The 17,384-nt window shown below is 41.6% G+C and overlaps 1 protein-coding gene across 1 annotated transcript in view; it reads left to right on the top strand.

Annotated features, from left to right (window-relative positions):
* Window positions 1-16,609, top strand: part of COLQ (collagen like tail subunit of asymmetric acetylcholinesterase) — a 38,991-nt gene extending 22,382 nt beyond the window's left edge. The window contains exons 8-17 of the mRNA XM_066319466.1: window positions 857-883; window positions 1,505-1,549; window positions 2,262-2,297; window positions 3,179-3,259; window positions 6,558-6,654; window positions 8,309-8,448; window positions 11,172-11,291; window positions 11,893-12,013; window positions 14,191-14,293; window positions 16,209-16,609. Of these exons, the coding sequence (XP_066175563.1) occupies window positions 857-883; window positions 1,505-1,549; window positions 2,262-2,297; window positions 3,179-3,259; window positions 6,558-6,654; window positions 8,309-8,448; window positions 11,172-11,291; window positions 11,893-12,013; window positions 14,191-14,293; window positions 16,209-16,278 (840 nt within the window). The 3' untranslated portion in view covers window positions 16,279-16,609. The remainder of the gene's footprint in view (window positions 1-856; window positions 884-1,504; window positions 1,550-2,261; window positions 2,298-3,178; window positions 3,260-6,557; window positions 6,655-8,308; window positions 8,449-11,171; window positions 11,292-11,892; window positions 12,014-14,190; window positions 14,294-16,208) is intronic.
* The last annotated feature ends 775 nt before the right edge of the window (window positions 16,610-17,384 follow it).

The raw sequence follows: 17,384 nt of genomic DNA, 5'->3' as shown, positions 1-17,384 counted from the left end.
GCTTCCCTCACAAATTTTCTGGAAAGCATTTATCAAGATGTATGTTTCTAATACAGATAAAAATATGCTCTACATTAAGCAAGGTTATGTTGTCTGTTTGGGCTTGGCTGTGTTTTTTGGCTTCTCATAAAAATGCTTTGGTATAAATTTTTGTAATTTATTTTAAAAGCAAGCTCAGATATAATTGTATCCCACTAGAAAAATTGAGTTCTTAAGCATATCTGCAGCATTAAATCATATCTGCAAAGTTTTCTACCCACCTCATAAGACTGTGGAGATCATTTTGGTTCCCCTACTAGAACTAGGCATATGTACTGACCGTCAAAATAAATTATGTAATCGGGTTTTTCAAATAAAGGATTGGAAAGAAGAACTGAACACTTCTGTTTATTCTATATTTCTTTAAGAGAAACTCAGTTTTATATTAATGATCACACTAGATTACTTAAGTATAACTTAAGTATGTTCTGTAGGGGAAAAAACCAACAATCAAACAAAACAGAAGAGGAAGATTATTGTTAAAATTGGTTTAGGTTGTTAATTGTGGCTTCTAATGCTTCATTCACTCTCAGTTACATTTAATTTCCCTTGTTTCAATTTCAAAGCATAATCAAAGCTGCTGGCTTTACCTGGCTCTTTCATAATGGCTTTTGGGCTGAGTTGTCTTGCCTTTAATTCATATTTCACCATACTGTTTCAGTGCAATTTTAGGAGCTGTAAATATTCATTTGCCTTACATGTTGATGCAATTAATTATTTGTGCTTCGTTCTTTTTCTTCACTTCAAAGTTTGAAAGTCCGGCTTCTTGGGTGATCTTGAAAGCGAGAAGCATTAAAATATCTATCATTCCCTTTAGGGTTTTCCTGGAACTAGAGGAGAAAAGGTCAGTGTGACAACAGAACAATGTATAATTTAACATTTGGAAACACGTTAAAAACACAAAGTAACTACAGAAACGAGATTGAATTTTGATAAAGTCTAAGAGTCCCACTGAGTAATGAAAACATGCATTGAGAAGGAGCACAGTCTTGTGGCTTGGGCTGGGGTGCTGAAGACATGAGTTTTACACCCTATATCCTTGTGAACAAGTTGCTACAGTGAAACTCACTACCGGTTCCCCATCTGCAGCATGGGTGAAATAATCCTGCATTATTGGTCTGGTGTACTCAGGTGGCACACGCTTTGGCACTGAGACACTTTGTACACTAAGACCTTACAGTGGGACTTGAAATGGGGAAAGAAGCCAGCTGGGAAAAAAAAATCAAACTTGAAAGCATTATGTCCAGGAAAGTATGTATTTAAAGTAATTATTTGGGGAGAATGAGTCCCTTTTCCTACAGTCAGCATCAATTCTGTCATGACATCAGTAATGAAGCATATCCCTCACTCTGAAATATTACTGTATTCTGTTGACTTCAATATTGCATTGTGTAGGAAAAATATTTTTTGCTTCTTCATGAAATGGTGGTAAGTAGGCTGTTGTTCCCCTGTTATCTCTCTTCAGGGAGCCAGAGGTGACAGAGGGGACAAAGGAGTCAAAGGAGACCCGGTAATTTTCTTTTCCCAATGGCTGTGAATGTGCATCTGAGGATCAGTGTGCTTCTGACAGGGAAAACCAGGAGGGGAATGGAGGAAAGGAGCTTGAGAGCATCTTCCAGGGAGGGCAGGAGTGGTGGGGAAAGCAGTGGTTCCATCTGCTGTGAGGGCAGTGGGGCAGCTCCATGTCCGTGCGCCCCCAGCCCCGTGAGCAAGGGGGATTGATGAGTGACAGGAGGATTTCCCTGGAGGTCACCCCAGCCCCTCCTGGGCAGCTTCCCAAAACGCTTTCAGCTGCTGATAGGATAATACCAGGAGGGGAAAAGGGGGAGAAATTGGTGGCTTGGGGGTTCTTTTGACTAAGAAAGGAAAAGTGAAGTGCTTTTGGTGCAAATGGAGAAATGCCATTCCCTGAGGCAGGCTTTGGGAGTTGTCCAGGTAGAAAAGCTGCCTGTAGACAAGGAACAATTAGGATGATTCTGCCAGAGAGACAGAAACTGGCAGCAGAGGATCAGACAGAGGAGTAATGGCACCATACAAGGAGCTTTGTAGTAAAATTTTTTCTTATAAATCTCTACCTACTGCATTACCTGCAGTGCTGAGTCAGTGCAGGGTTTTTTGACTGAGAGCCACACATGGCACTTGTTTTTTTCTTCCAAGGAAGGTGCTGCTTTGTCAAAGATCACTACATATTTTCTGATTATTTTTCTCCTTTGACTTTGTAGGGAGAAATAGGCTTCCCTGGAATGCTGGGACAAAAAGTAAGTGGGAATGATGTGTGGGGAGATTGTGTTAAATGCTGGGACAGGATCAATGAGTGGATTCAGGGACTTTCTAGATGGTGTAAGACATTGAAGTTCTTGCTTGGCTCACTGACCAGCACTGTCTGGACTTCATCAAATTCCTTAGGATTTTTAGCTTTAGAGAAAACTCAGATTTTCTTTGGTGTTTTTTCTATTTTTTCCCCAGATTGTTCGCTTAGTCATAATCTTCCTCCTGTTTAATGGCCCTAATTACTAGGGCTTTATTCACTTGAAACTAATAAATATTTCCTTCTTGATACTCTGAAACAAAATGGCACTACTGCAAATAGCAGTGATAACTCTGACCAATTTTTACATCATCATCATTCTGTGCTTGAAAAACAAACGACATTCAGGTGCTGGCTTATGGAAAACCTAAAGATGGATAATTTTATGACATAATCAAATCATGTCTCTGAAATTAGAAAAGTTAATAGTTGTTTCTAGAGAGATTAGAAGATGAGTGAATTCACCTTCCTTTCCCTAAGTATTTTCATCACACGTGCATCTTAGCAGCAAAGCAAGATACTGCAGAGGGATCAGAGAGCTTTCCAAGCCTTGACCTCTCCAAGTCTCTAAGTGTTTTCCTGATCTCATGTGGCCTCTTCCTTAGGAAAGGATTTTTGAGGTGTGTGTGGGTAAATAGTATGAGCTTTTTTAATCACTTTACATTTGTTTAAAAATATTTCATAATAATTTTAAGTATAAATATAAGTATTTCTAAGAAAGAAATTATCTAGAGGAATCATGTGAATGAAAACAATGTGCTCTGCTGTCTTGTATGAAGAAGGTATAACCATGCACTTACCTCCTGCTTGCTTCCCTCTGCAACCACCAAGGGAGAGATGGGCCCCAAGGGACAATCCGGAGTACCAGGACACAGAGGACCTATAGGAAGACCTGGAAAACGAGGCAAACAAGTAGGACCACGGTGTTTCCTCTTCCTGTGACTCATGGCATCTGTGTGATTGTGTGGTCTAAGCTCTCCTGGCATGAACTGTGTCACACAGGGAGTAGACAGAAGCCCTGGAACACCTCACAGGCATGCACAGGGTACACAGGAGTTAAAGCCTCAGCTTTTGGGCTGGAGTCTTGTCTGCAGCATTCAGCTCCCGCCCATGCAGCGTGGGAAAAGTTGTCTTTATCCTGGATTCATAATGAACTCATTTAATACAATTTGAGCAGATCTTGAAGGCTTCCTTTGAATCCTAAGCAACACAGAGCTATGGTCCCAGCCTCACCTCACAGCTAGAGGGCTCAAAATTATGCTAGCAGAGCTATATTTTCAGAGTTTCAGGTGACTTGTAAAGGCTAGGAATTGTATGTAAATTGGATACTGACTCCCCAGTACAGCATTTCAGTGGTAGAGGCTTAGCTGGAAGTAGTTTATTTGCACTCTTGTTATGCCCAGCATGGCAAAAGCATTTCAGTGGTAGAGGCTTAGCTGGAAGTAGTTTATTTGCACTCTTGTTATGCCCAGCATGGCAAGGAGAGGCACATCCCTGCCTCATTCTGATGAGAGCAGGTAATATCTGAAGTGACAAAGTAGCCAATGTGGGGAAAAAAGAAGAGTCGGGTGTTAGAAAGGAAATAATAGATCCCCAAGTAAGGAAGGTACGAGCAATGTAAGTCTCCTAGATAAGCCACCAGAATTTTTTTATTTTTTTCTTTTTGTCCTAGATTTGTACAGTTTTAAAAGATGGTGTGTGCTCTTTGCTGGTTTTGAGAGGTGGTTTTTTGTTTGTTTGGGGGGTTTTGTTGTTGTGTTTGTCTGTTTGTTTGTTTGTTTTCTAAACTCAGTTCATCTGTCCTGCCTCTGTGCTGTGGAATATTTTTCCATTGCATATGGCAAGAGAAGATGCAGGCGCTGCAGGTCAACTTGAACACTGTGCACTCCTTATTTGACCTCAGACATCCTGTCACGTTACACAGTGCCTTGATAAAAACGTGGTGGCATAAGCATGTCATAATTTCAAACAACAATCAGTGTGACTTAAAGAACTACAGTCCGGCCCTAGACTGCTGTTTCCAGTCCCAAGGCTCAGTACACAAACCCCATTCTGGTGCCCTGAAGGCAATCTTAGCATTGATTCAGCATGAAAAAGGCTTTCCCCTCTCTGTAACTTATGAACTTGTTACTTTTCATATTTTCTAATGCTTTGAAAAATGCGGGGAGTGGAATTTGAAGGCTCTGCGGGTCTGGCTGCCACCTTGAAGCGCTGTAGTTGTCAGGCTGTTTGTTCAGCTGAGAGGATCGTTTCCACCAGCATGGGGCCATTTCCTGCCTCTTCATCCAGCTGACATGCCTCGGTAAAAGCGGCTAAATTAAGCAGGTGTCACTTCCACTTCCATTTTGAGCTATGTCTTGATTAGCTCGCTGACTTCTTCAAATTCTCCCTGTCTCTGGGACAGGCTCTTCTGAACGGTGGCCAGGAGCTGGGGGGTGACAAGTCACAGCCTTACGGCTGCTGAGTGACATAGAACACCCAAAGCTTTATAACCTGGGAGCTGACCCAAGCCAACCCAAGTTTAGGGCTGCAGTCTTGAGAGGGAGAAATGACACTTAGGTAATGCTGATTTGAAAGAAAGGACATGAATAAAAATATTGTCAATGGGAAAAGCTTCTCCAAATGCCGTGGGCACATGTGAAAGATCAACAAGGCAAAAACATTGAACATCAACCCTTGCCATTATTATTTAATCCGTCAGTGCTAAGCAGGAGAGCATTAGGCAATCATCCCTCCAAAGCAGGGGACACAGAAAACAGCTTGTTTTCAGTCAGTACACTTGTTTTCAGTCTGACTGGCACCACCTCACCTCTGTCAGCTTACTGTTGTGTAGAGCAAAGAGATTTCTCAGTCTTCTTTGGGGCTACAAAATCCTGGTCTGCCAGTTCTGTGTTGCATAGTGTAAGAAGTAATTAGAGATCAGCATCACTGACATTCACATAAATCCTGAAATATTTTTATGGCTCAGAGCTTACCTAATAGGATTAAACAAAGCAAATATTCAATTAGTTCTTTATAGGCCATGGCAAAATCTCTGCTGAAACCGGTGCGAGTGACATTCAAATGTATCCTTGGGATGTAACATATTACATAACAAAAATTATTTCAACATATATTACTATATATGCTTTGCTACTCTTAAGTTAGACATGCAACCATTCATTGTATGATTCTAAAAGCCCATTAACCTGGAATTACACCATCTTCAAGGAAATAATCTCCTTTGTCATTAAAAGAAAGCTTACATAGTACGCATCTTTTTTATTCTGCTAAATAATGTTGCTGTTACATAAAAATCAAGCCAGATATTTAAACTTTAAGCTAGGTAATACACTTCTGAAATATAAAGCTGAGAAATCCTAGCCTTGGAGAGTATATGAGCAGGAAGGTAAATACAGTTATTTTTAATAAGTGTCACCGTATTAAATTCAGGAGCAAAAATGAGAAGGTGCCAAACAGTTCTAGGTTGAAACTTCCAAATGCCTAAGGGTATGGTTGCACAAACAAGCTCCCATGAGGCAAATTAGGGCTGATTTTAGAGAATATTAGTTATTGCTTTTTAGCTGTGTGTAAGCCCCTCTCCCACAGGTAATTTTGCAACATTTACTACAGGCTTGGCTGCCAGAGGGACTCCATTTCTCAACATGGTGTTGCTAAACATTAACCTACGCTTGTAAGGCCAAGCCCTTGCTTGGCTTGTGATGATTTGTTATCACAGCTATACCCATGGTGAAAGTCAAGGAGATAGAGGAATCCAGGCACCTCAAACATTCTGTAGATAGTGTGTGAGTCATTAGGGAGCTTTTGAATGGCTGTACCCTAAGACTGGGAAATGTCACTGTGGAAGCCCTTGACAACTCCTCAGGGATTTTACCTGTCTTTCTCAGTGGCACTCATTCCTAGAGAGTTACAGGGGTTAAAAAGGCATCCTTAAAGAAAAGCTATCAAATGATAGAAGTCAGAGCAGGGTGATTCCTCACAGGGCAGATCCCTGTGACCATTCCCATTTGGGATCAGAAGTCCTGCCTGGGGATGCCTTTCTGTCTCCCCCTAGGAGAGGAGAGCCCCTGTTCCCTGGAGTGGTGTCCATGAAGCTCATTCTTCTTCTGGCAAATGTCTTGGCTTTCTTAAGGGGGAAGCCATTGCTGTCTGGAAGAGGTTGTTGGTTACTGATAGCTTAGCCCAGAAATGGATGTCACTTCTCTTCTAGGGCCTCAAGGGTGACATTGGACCGGCGGGTGTCATGGGCCCCCCTGGCAGGCCTGGTCCTGTTGGCCAGCCAGGGCCCCCTGGACCATCAGCATTAGGTAAGCAGAAAATGAGGGGACGTCCCCAAGAGTGTCCCTGCTCCCCAGCCCCTCCTGACTCATCAGGCACACACAGGCCCCTCTGCACTAAGTGCTGCAAGGCTTTGTTTGCTTCTCCATCAATGGCAAGGAAAGGATTTCTCCTGAAGGCAGGTCATGCCATCTCCTTGTCCATTATAAGGACTCTATATCTTACTTTAAAGCCTACTTTATGGCTTCTGATGTTTCAGATAAAAGCAAAACTAAAGCCTATGTGGTCGCTGAGGGATTTTTGTAGATGGGGAAAATGAAATGCCATCTGGCAACTTTGGAGAGACTAGGTACTCTCCATCATCAAAGGTCTGCTTCTCCAGATATCCTGGCTTACAGTGAAAAACTGTGAATTCTAATCAGCCCGGATGTGTTAACCCTCTGTGCAGCTCTACAAGAGAAAAATAGATGTAATTCAAATTACAGTGTCACTAAGGACAGAAGGGAAGAGAATGGAAAGGGATAGGAGTCGAGAGAACACGAGAGTGGTGGAGAAAAACAATCTTATAATTAACTGCTTGAGACCTGTGCTCACTGCAACTGTGTGTGTTGTAGAAATCATGAGAAAAGCCTTGTAATAACATAACTGTGCATCCTCAGAGCTGTGCATGCACATGAACCCTGGTGAGTTTGTGGGTCCAAACATGGGCATGAAGGACAATACATGACCCACAATACATGATGTCCCCTTCCATTTTGCATTCCCTTCTCCTTCCCTTGCTTGTATTTGCAGACAGAAAGTATCTTCTTGTGGTGGTGTGGAAATGGAACATCTGTGAAGCTGGGCACACCTTCAGAATTGTCATATATCTCATGTCTCCCATTAAGAAACATCTTTGCTTGAGTAAATTATCTGGAAGCTTTCAGAAGGCAGAATTTTCACCATGCTGATGGGAAGGCAGCCAGGACCTTGAGATTACTTTTTCAAGGCTTTATTCCATCCACGAAAGTTTATGTCTCAAGGTTATTAATCTTTTTCCTCTAGAAAATAAATTTTGATCCTAAAAGACATTTCTGTATTGATGCCACTGCTGTATGACCATATTGGCTCATAATCTAAATCTGCAGAGCAGTGCATCCTTTCCAAAGTTTGAAAGTCAAAAAGCAGTACTTTTTTAAAATGTTTAATTAAAGCATTAAAAAGCTCCTGTATTTTTAGTTGTGTTTTTGCTGTATAGAAACCCATGAAACAGCATTGCTCAAGTTGTTGTACAAAGGCACAAGTCCAGTGTGTTGTGGACATATACAGAGACTGACTCTACAAAACTTGGTGCATAGGCACTGTAGAGTGATCTGTGTGTTCATCCTGTCCTGAATTTCTGTAGCCTCAAACAGGCTGACATTTATTCTAAGCAAATGGTGTCTCTCTTCCTCTGTAAAACTGGTAGAAAAATTCAAATGGCGATCTGAAATGATATGACTGTGGTAAAAAACAGGCACCTTTCTCCTGAAGAACTGGAATTAGTGCCTCCCTTCAGTTCCCAGTGGATTTGGTGGGAGATGTGCCTATCTGAAAACTTGGGTAAATGCATATATCCACCTGACTGTACTTTTCCCACTGAGGCTGTGTTTGTGTGTTGTGTAGTAACTTCATAACAAGGCAAGCTGGTACTCTGCTTCCTAGGGCGATTTGCAATAGGACCAAAGGGAGAAAGAGGACTTCCAGGGCCTCCAGGGAGATGTCTCTGCAGAACCCCACAACCTATGAGCAACCCATCATATGAAGAATCTGTGTTTGGACACAGCTACCCAAAAGTTCCTGCGGTAAGCGGGTTTTCTGGGAGGGGATGTGAGCAGTTCTTACGCGCTTTTATTACAAGAGGTGTTGTACTCACTAATATTTTTTATTTAATAGGAAGATATATAGGCAATGGGGATTTTTAGTACCCAAAACCTCAGAGATCCAGCTGGTGCAAAACAGTTCAGTTGTGTGATTGATGTGCTGAAATGCAGCTGTTCCAAAACATCAGTAAGGTAGCACATGTTTGGAAATGTTTTTCAAGCCTGAGGATGCTCTCTTTTATCTACTACTGTACATATATAATCTGTCCTTTTTATTTTATGAAATCAAAATACATTTCAGATTAGTCAGTAAGGTAAGAGTCTCTTTCTTGTCTGTTTAAGGTGCTTTTAAGACAGTGGTTTCAGAACTGAATATCAGGATCAAGCATTTCATATATGCAATAGAGCTTTCTCCTAAAGCACAGCTTTCTCCCAAAGCCCAGACCCTCAACAGCAGGAGTGTCCACCAACTGTGAGAATCAGGAGTCTGGGCTCCAGTCTGCAGACATACATATTATATAGCTAATTTCCATCTCTAGCCTTGAAAGCATTTTTATGAGCAAATTGGACAAAATACTTTAAAGGGCAAGGCATTGGTGAAATGTGACCTAGCAATTTTTCATCATTGATTTCTTTGGGCTTTGTAACTACTGTATATGTACTTTTCTTTTTGCTGGGCCCTGTCTTATTATTCTGTGCAGTGCAGCACTTAGTCAGCAATGAAGATGCTCCCTTGCTGCTGTAAGCCATCTTAGCTCAGCCACTCCACCCATGCAAGTGGAAATTTTGTGGTGTCTGCTTGTCTCTGAATGTCAGTGGGCAGCAATTCAGTTTTTAAAGCAGTACCTGTCACACAGTCAGAAAGCTGTCACAGTGTGTAGAGGGGACACACTCACACCGCCGTTAAACTGGGTCACTGAGCTCAGCCTTTTTGCATGAGTGTGTTTCAAGTCTTGTCAGCTGTGTCAGTTGCTCACTCATCCCTGGCTGTGTTGCATCAGAAAAAGCCCTCCTGTTGTTTCAAAAACATAATAGTGAGAGGTGAATGTGCTGAAATAAAGGTGCATATCACACCACACTGCATACAAAAAACCATCATGTACTTTGCATCCTGGAGAACTCATAGGAAAACCTTTAAGGCTCACAATATGATGTATAGGTCTTATTACCTTCCTTCTCCATCAGGCACAGTTTCAGGTCTTAAAAGTAGTAATGAGAGTGTAAGTATCTAAAATGCCATATGCTATCACTATGAGCCCCCAGGTGCCATTATGTTGCCAGGAATGTGGGATAGCAAAAGGACAAGGCTTAGCTCTGGAAATGAGGCTCTTCCAGAGCATCATTCCCTGTTTTCCTGCCCCATCCATTTGTTTTACTCCCTGGAGTGTAAAGAGGGCTTTAACTTAAACTAGAGCTTAAACATCACTATTGTTTATTCTGTTCAGCTCCCCATGTCAGCTTTGAAGGCTGACTTGGGCCACTTGGAAGCTCTTTCCAGGGTTCTATAGCTGCACATGGCAAAGATCCAGAGATGGTGCTCCGTGCCCTGGCCCTGTGGTTTGCCAAAGCAGCAGCACATCCTCAGTGCCATCACCCATGCACCCAGCAGCTCCTCCAGAGGAGGGCAGAGGCTGGGAAACAAAGTGCTGTTTTTCTGTCACTGGCTTAGATTCATTCCATTTTTTAAGTCCTGTGCAATTTTAAAGGCTAATATCTGAAATGGTTTACAACACAGTTTTTCTATTGATTTCAAGAGAAACTGGAGCTCTGGGGCTGGGCCCTGAGCTCCTGAACACAATTACAGAATCAGTTCTGTGCTGGCTTCCTATGTCTTTTCTTTCTTCCATTCAAGATAAAGGTATTTTTATTCAGTGCTTCTTTAATGAAATTGGCCTTTGTCCAGGGTAAAAGGAATATTCTGCTATGTAATAATTTCAAGGTAACTTGTTTTTAAAAGAGCCAATTCTGTTTATGGTGGTGAGAATCAGACTCAGACCTAAATCTATTTTGCTCATAAGCACTCCATTTGCTTTTTCTTAATTTAAAAATGGCTTGAATCTTACAAAAATTAAATTGATTAAGCTACTGAAGGAAGAGATTATTTCCTAATGCCTCTTACATCCAATTTCAGTGACTGAGACATTAAAGAAATGGGTAAGAGAGCAGTTTGTCCTATTTTTTCCATTTTGAATTAATATTTTTTTCTGTGTAATTGAAGACTTGGCTTTAGATCATAGTATATGCATATAAAGAAACATGCATTTTAGTGGAAATTAAATCTAAAGAAAGCACAAATAGGTAAAAGTTAAGGGAAGGTTGTATTGAGCCATGTATTGTTTATTTTGTAGCCACAAACATGCCTAGAAAGTTATAGTCAATCCACAAAAAGTGCTTATGCCCATTTGGATTTTGCAATTGTTTCAGCATCAAACTATTTGAGCATCAGGAGGTTCTTCTCAGCAGTGACTGTGCACCAGTATTTGAATGATTTTTACCTGAGGATGTGCATCTCTAAACAGAGAGGCCCAGGAAATACCATTCTTTCCATGGGTGTAGGTTCTCACTTTTTCTCTTTCTGAAAATAACTGAACCATTTTTCTGTATATGATTTAGCTATTTGAAGGTATATATGCCAAACTAGATTCTGTGACAATCCAAAAGACTTCTTGAGAAGGTTACCAATCACCTCTTTTTCTGTGCCCCAGATTTTTGTGGTGAATAATCAAGAAGAATTGGACCGGTTAAACACCGAAAATGCGTTAGCTTTTAGAAGAGATCAGAGGTCTTTGTATTTCAAGGATACCTTTGGATGGCTCCCAGTCCAGGTGAAAATATGACTGTGGTCTCAGAAAACTCGTGAGTGTATGTTTCATTTTGAAATACAGAACATACTTCTGTACTTAAGGTGTCATACAGAATCAATTAAGCGAATGGGGGGAAATCTCATTCTTTTGAACACTGCCACAACTGTACATACTTCTGTGAATTTTGTTCACAGGAGTCTTAATTACTGAGGAATTAAGTCAGCAGTGTTACAGATTTTGCTAACTTCCCTGTGAACCAGGTTCCACTGGTGAGCAGACTGAAGCAGATTTCAGGGAATTATGGTGGTAAAGGGAGTTTTTATTTAATACGAAATAAGGCAAAACTCCACAGGACAGAAAGTTGCAGAACTGAAACCCTGCAAACCAAACTCATGCATTTCCTAATTGCTTCATGGAGCTAAGATGAATCCTGCAGAAATTAACAGCAGGATCCTTCCTGTGTCTACTGGACTTTGGATCAGACTATTAAACCCTCTGACCAACAAATAACGGGACATAAAGACCTGGTGGTGGGATCTGCCCCCCCAGAGCCCTTCTCCCCCGCTTGCTGTCCAGACTGCTGCTGGTGTGGTTCAGTAACCTCTGTGTGTTTGCTGGTCAGCTCACCCCGCTCTATCCCGTGGATTACCGCCTCGAGGATGGGGGCACCTGTGGAGACGGGATCGTGCAGGATGGGGAGGAGTGCGACGACGGCAACGCAGTCGTGACTGATGACTGCATAAGTAAGTTACAGCACAGCAGGAGTGGCTTCTTTCTACAGGGGCAGGTGCATTACTTGTACCACAGGGTACACGGCTGTCGAAAACAGACAAGGAGAGCTTCTGTGGTTTGTGGATCAAGTGCAGGCAAAGGGAAAGGGAGGCACAATGGCCACAGGGTGAAAACTGAGGCTTTTGTGCATGTGGATGGCACACACCAGCACAGGACAGAGGTGACAACAGTACTTCTCATGCATCCTTGCTGAGTCACAGGCACTGCTGCATTTTGGGGGCCACATCCAGCAGTTGGTTTACACACACACCTTTCCTGGGGGCAGCTCTCTGTCTAAAAGCTGCAGCACACCTTTGTAGAGCAGCACAGCCCTTGGGATAGACACTGAAGCTGGCTATTTCTTACGGTAAAATAGATCCTGAGTCCAGAAACAACACTTTGGATTTTGTTATTCACTTTCTTAAGGAAGGCATCAACCCACTACCTTCACTGTCAGGTTTATATAACATTTAATTCATGTCTACTCCATCTTCCTTCCATTTTGCTGATTATGTATAGCAAGATCATGTAAGTATTCAAGCAGCTGTGGCAACCTTCACTTCTCCCTCTCAGTTACTTTTACATCTTGAATCCTTCCCTAGAGCACAGCACTACACCGTCTCCACATTGTAGGTTTGGTGCTCTGTTGTTCCCAGCAAATGGATTCTTCTTCACATTTCAGAACAGTATCACTCAACACTGAAAGATGCAATTTTTGGTTTATATATCCCTCCATTTTTCAGCCTGACTTTTTGTTTCGCATCCATGCCCTATGCAAGTATCTCCATCCACCTGTCCATCACCATCTTTCTGCTTATAACTCAGGAATCCCAGCTAACTTCTCAATGACAACAGGAAAGAGGTCTCAAAGGCAATCAAGGTCTCAACAGGTGTAGGGAGACATATAAATGAAAGCCCCACTAAGCTTGTCTAACTGCAGAGTACTCCAGAGAGACAGCAGGATCTCTCTTGTTTCCAGACATGAGAAAACAATTAAATTAGAATTTGCAATCAACCGTGGGCAACAACCATGTGGGAAGATAGTGTTCATTAGTACTTGTGCCTGCAAAATTGTGCACTCTGTGTCTGAGGGCACATTGTGTTCTCTGTGCTGTGCATTGGGCAAAACCTTGCAATGTAGAGATTTCTGACACGAATTTGACCCATCATTGAGTTAGTTATCTGGAAATGAGCACATTGTCATTATTCTTCTCCTGTAACTGATCCAAAAGGAAAAGTCTAACCAAATGTTAAAAGGATTTTATTGTAAAAAAGGCTTTTTGGTCTCATAAGCATCAATTTCTGCCAAACATGTCCTTGGTGCAATTGATTAATCATTTCTATTTGTAAATAACCCACTTTAGCCTCTTGGAAACTCCCTGTTCTTCCCTGAGTGTCTGTTTAATCCTTTGCTTAACCCCAATGGATTCTCCCAGAAAATGTCAAAGCAATTTTAACTAAATGAATTTGTTCATGCTAGAAAGTCATTCTCAATATGCTGAAGATATCAAAGTCTAATTGCTAAAATGGCAAACAAACCCACAAATTACTGCAGCCTACATGCCAGTCACCATGAAAAAATGTGACAAGTCCCTCTCACGCTCAAGTCAGTAGGAGTCAGCAGTGGGAAAAACATGGTTTTGGCAACTTCAAATACCTTATTTTTTTATAGACAAGCTGCATAATTCTGTTCATATCTGGAAACTCACAGCAGACAAACATAGATATTGCACAGAATTGCATAAATGTTTAGGTTGGGAATTTCAAACCAGTTAATGACCTAGCATTATTTTTTTGAGATTGTGACTTTCCTGTATCATTTATGTTAACTGTATTTTATATTTCCCTTAACTTGTTTTGATGGTGATTATCTATGGCCATAAGTTTTGAATAAGTGCTGTTGTAATTAGTGAATCCATAATAATTATTTTTAGTGTTTATCCATTCTTTCCCTTGGTCATTGAAATTAGACTAAAAAACGTACTTTCTTTGTAGTGAAGAGTACTGCTCCTCCTAAGATGGTCCTTACAGAATGCCTTCCCCAAAACACCTTGCTTTATACTTAACCCTTAATCTAGTTCCTCATATTTACCTGTTTCTTTTACATATCGAGGGCCTGGAAGATATTTCTGTCTTTATTTTTCACTAGGGTGCCGCCGTGCCTACTGTGGAGATGGCTACAAGCACGAGGGGGTTGAAGACTGTGATGGGATGGATTTTGGATATTTGACATGTAGAACATACCTTCCTGGGTATGTAAGAGGAGGTCTTCACTTTGGTTTGAGGGGGTTTTGGTTTGTTTATTGGGGGGGGAGGGGTGTTGTGTGTTTTTCCTTTTTTTTTTTTTTTTTCTTTACCAGCTTCAATAAAGAGGAGTCTCAGTCACCTAATCCTTGTTCCACTGGGATCACTGCAAGTAGCTGGGAAGAAAGACTCTATCAAATTATTTCTATATATCATTGACTTTAAGGGCTCAATCTCATTTCACAGTAAGAAGCACATGCCTCTTACTGTGCAAAATGAATGAAGGTCACCTAGACTTATGTTTCTCCATTTCTTGACAAGATTTCCTCATCTGGTCACATTAATGTCCAGCCATAACATAAGAAGAGTAGGAAAGACCATGAGAAGATGATCACACTGCAGGAAAAAAACACAACATCCAAAGCACAGGCTCCTGGAGATCTCCTGCTGCCCTTCCCATTAATGGGTACTCTAGGGGTGTATTTGCTTCTGAATCAAGCAGTCATCTGTCAGCTTTTCCAAGGCATCTTCCTCTGGTCAGCCTTTTGCCCCCCATTAGAGCATCTCTATTTAGCTGTCAGGTATCATTACTGGCTAAGAGGAAACATTTAATTTGCAAATTAAATTATGTGCAGAGGCCTCATCATTCAGGGAACAATAATGTGCTAATTGACAGGAATAAGAAACCACAGGATGTCTTTGTAAATCTAGTGCTGTGCTAATCCTTCCACTGTAATTGTTGGAGCACTTCTGGTATAAGAGATTACTAATATCCAGACCAGTCAGCCTGACAAAACTGAAACATTTTACAGAGACCTCATCTTCAGACAGTGTGGAGTTTTCTACTGTGAAAACTATTCCCTTCTGACAGCCTGAAATTTGTTGCCCAAGATAGCACCACAAAAGCTTGAGGAAAATTTTATAGATTTCACTTTGAATGTGTATATTCAAGTTGTGAAGAGCAACTCAGATCTTTTATTTTTGTGTGTAGTCTACAAATTATCTGCCAAACTAAAGAAAAATCTGTGAATCATGAGAAAGTGGGCCAAGTATGTGAGCATGACACTCCCACGAGAGTTTTACCCTGAAGTAACCTTTCCTCCAAGAGCTCTGCTGCAACTGATTTTCCCATTTTTTACTCCTTCCAGCCCACAGATCCCTCCTCCTGTTTCACACACCTTCTCTTCAGATTTTCTGTTAATGTGAGGATGTGGGTTATCCTAGGACGTAGTTTTAAAGCTGCTTAGTCCACAGCTTAATGCTATAGATGGGTTATTCACTTAGACATTCCAGCAATAAAAAACTGATTTAAATTAATATTAACATCTCTGGTCAGGTCTTCAGAAGGTTGAGTCACTGCTCAGTTTAAGTCAGTAGAAAGACAAAATCTCTGTTTTTCCATATTTTGCACAGACTCTTGAATTTAGTTTTTTAAAAATTATTTCAAATGTGGGAATGTGTCACTCTCATTACTTCAAGTACATGACAAAGAAGTCAAAGGACAGGCACAGTCATGCCTGCTGAAGGTATTGGGAGTAACTGGAAAAGCACTTAACTCAGAGCCTCAGATATTTTGTTCTGCAGCTCCCGTGGGTGAGCTCCAGGGCCTTTTGCAGCCACCCCCAGGAAATGCTCTAGTCCTGCTCTAGTCCTGAGCCAACAGGGATTTTATTTTCTTTAATTGACATTACTGGGGAGTTAAGTCTACACTCATAGTTTCTTCTGGACTCCTGTTTTGCTGACAGAGGAGAGCACAGTCGAGCACTGATGAAAATCGCCCTCCTATTTTGTTTCCCATATGTTGCTGCATATGCATATTCTGAGGTTCTTCCCTCCTACAGAGAATTACATCCAGGAACCGTGTAAGTGAACTATGCCGTGCTTTGAAACTGAGATAGTTATTCCAGGTCTCTTTTATTCTAGGTCTTACGGAAAATTGCGATGCACTTCTTACTGCTACATTGACTCCACACAGTGCCGATACTTCACATGAGGGGAGCGGAGGTGGGTAGCATCCCACGTGTAGCAGTGCTGGGTGCTACACTATCACCTATCCAAGAAGGACTGGGACAAAAACCCACCCCACCCACCTCTGGGAAAACAAAGACACATCATGCTGCTGATGGCCATTTCGAGATTTTTTTTTTTAAATATAAATTTGCCAGATAGGGAAAAATAGGACCACTGCATCCTGTCTTAATAGAGAAATAAATGTCAAACGGTGTGTGCCAGTGGGACTTCGGTGTGGCTATGGATGGCTCTCCATCACAAAAGCAACATTAAACTACTGGAAACTGAGTTTCATTAACCAGGAATGTCATGTAACAATTACCTCGACTTAGCACTGTTAAAACAAGCATAATCTCTTCAGGGGTTTCGTCTTTAACCCTTCTCTGTATAAACACAGAGCATATCTTGGATGCGGTGTTTAGAAGGACTTTCTCTTTTATTACAATGTGAACTTAGCAAGTGTTGTATCCACGAGAGATGACTTCAACAACTGTAAGGTTATCGATCCTCCTTCATCAGTCAAAGGAGTTAAACTTCTTTCAGAATCAGCAAATCAGCCAAATAAGCTGGTTAACATCACCTTCAGGTGAAGGCATTGTCTGTGTGTGTCTGTGCACTACAAGAAGTCACAGAAGGCCTGCAAAACACACCGCAAAGGACAAACTGAACAAATAAACTGTGAAATAGCCAAGAAGTTAGGAAGTTCTCTCCCGGGAGAAAATCAGACAAGGAGGGAAGATAAAGAAGGAACATATATCTGTATCTTTCTCCTCTGTGCTGAGCTGGCTGGGCTCTGCCTGTCCCCAAGGGGCTGGGACAGCATTGGTACACTGCCTGAAACCATGGCCATGTACACATTCTCTTGTCTCTGGTGTCCACACTGGAAGGTCTTTGCATTTGCAACCCCTTGTGCACCCTACCATCATTCAATTCCCAGTAATCCCTGTGCTCCCTCCCCCTCTGACCCTGGCTGTTTCCACCCCTGTGTATCCCAATGTGTGTGCTCACTTTCGTATTGCCATAAATCTGACCACGGAGCAGCATGTCTTTGGATGCTCAGTCCTGCTGTGCAATGTACATGTGGGTTTT

This window comes from Sylvia atricapilla, chromosome 1 (genome assembly GCF_009819655.1).
Source record: "Sylvia atricapilla isolate bSylAtr1 chromosome 1, bSylAtr1.pri, whole genome shotgun sequence".
Taxonomy (NCBI): domain Eukaryota; kingdom Metazoa; phylum Chordata; class Aves; order Passeriformes; family Sylviidae; genus Sylvia; species Sylvia atricapilla.
Note: the sequence above shows the minus strand (reverse complement) of the source record. Positions and strands in the feature narration are given on the sequence as shown.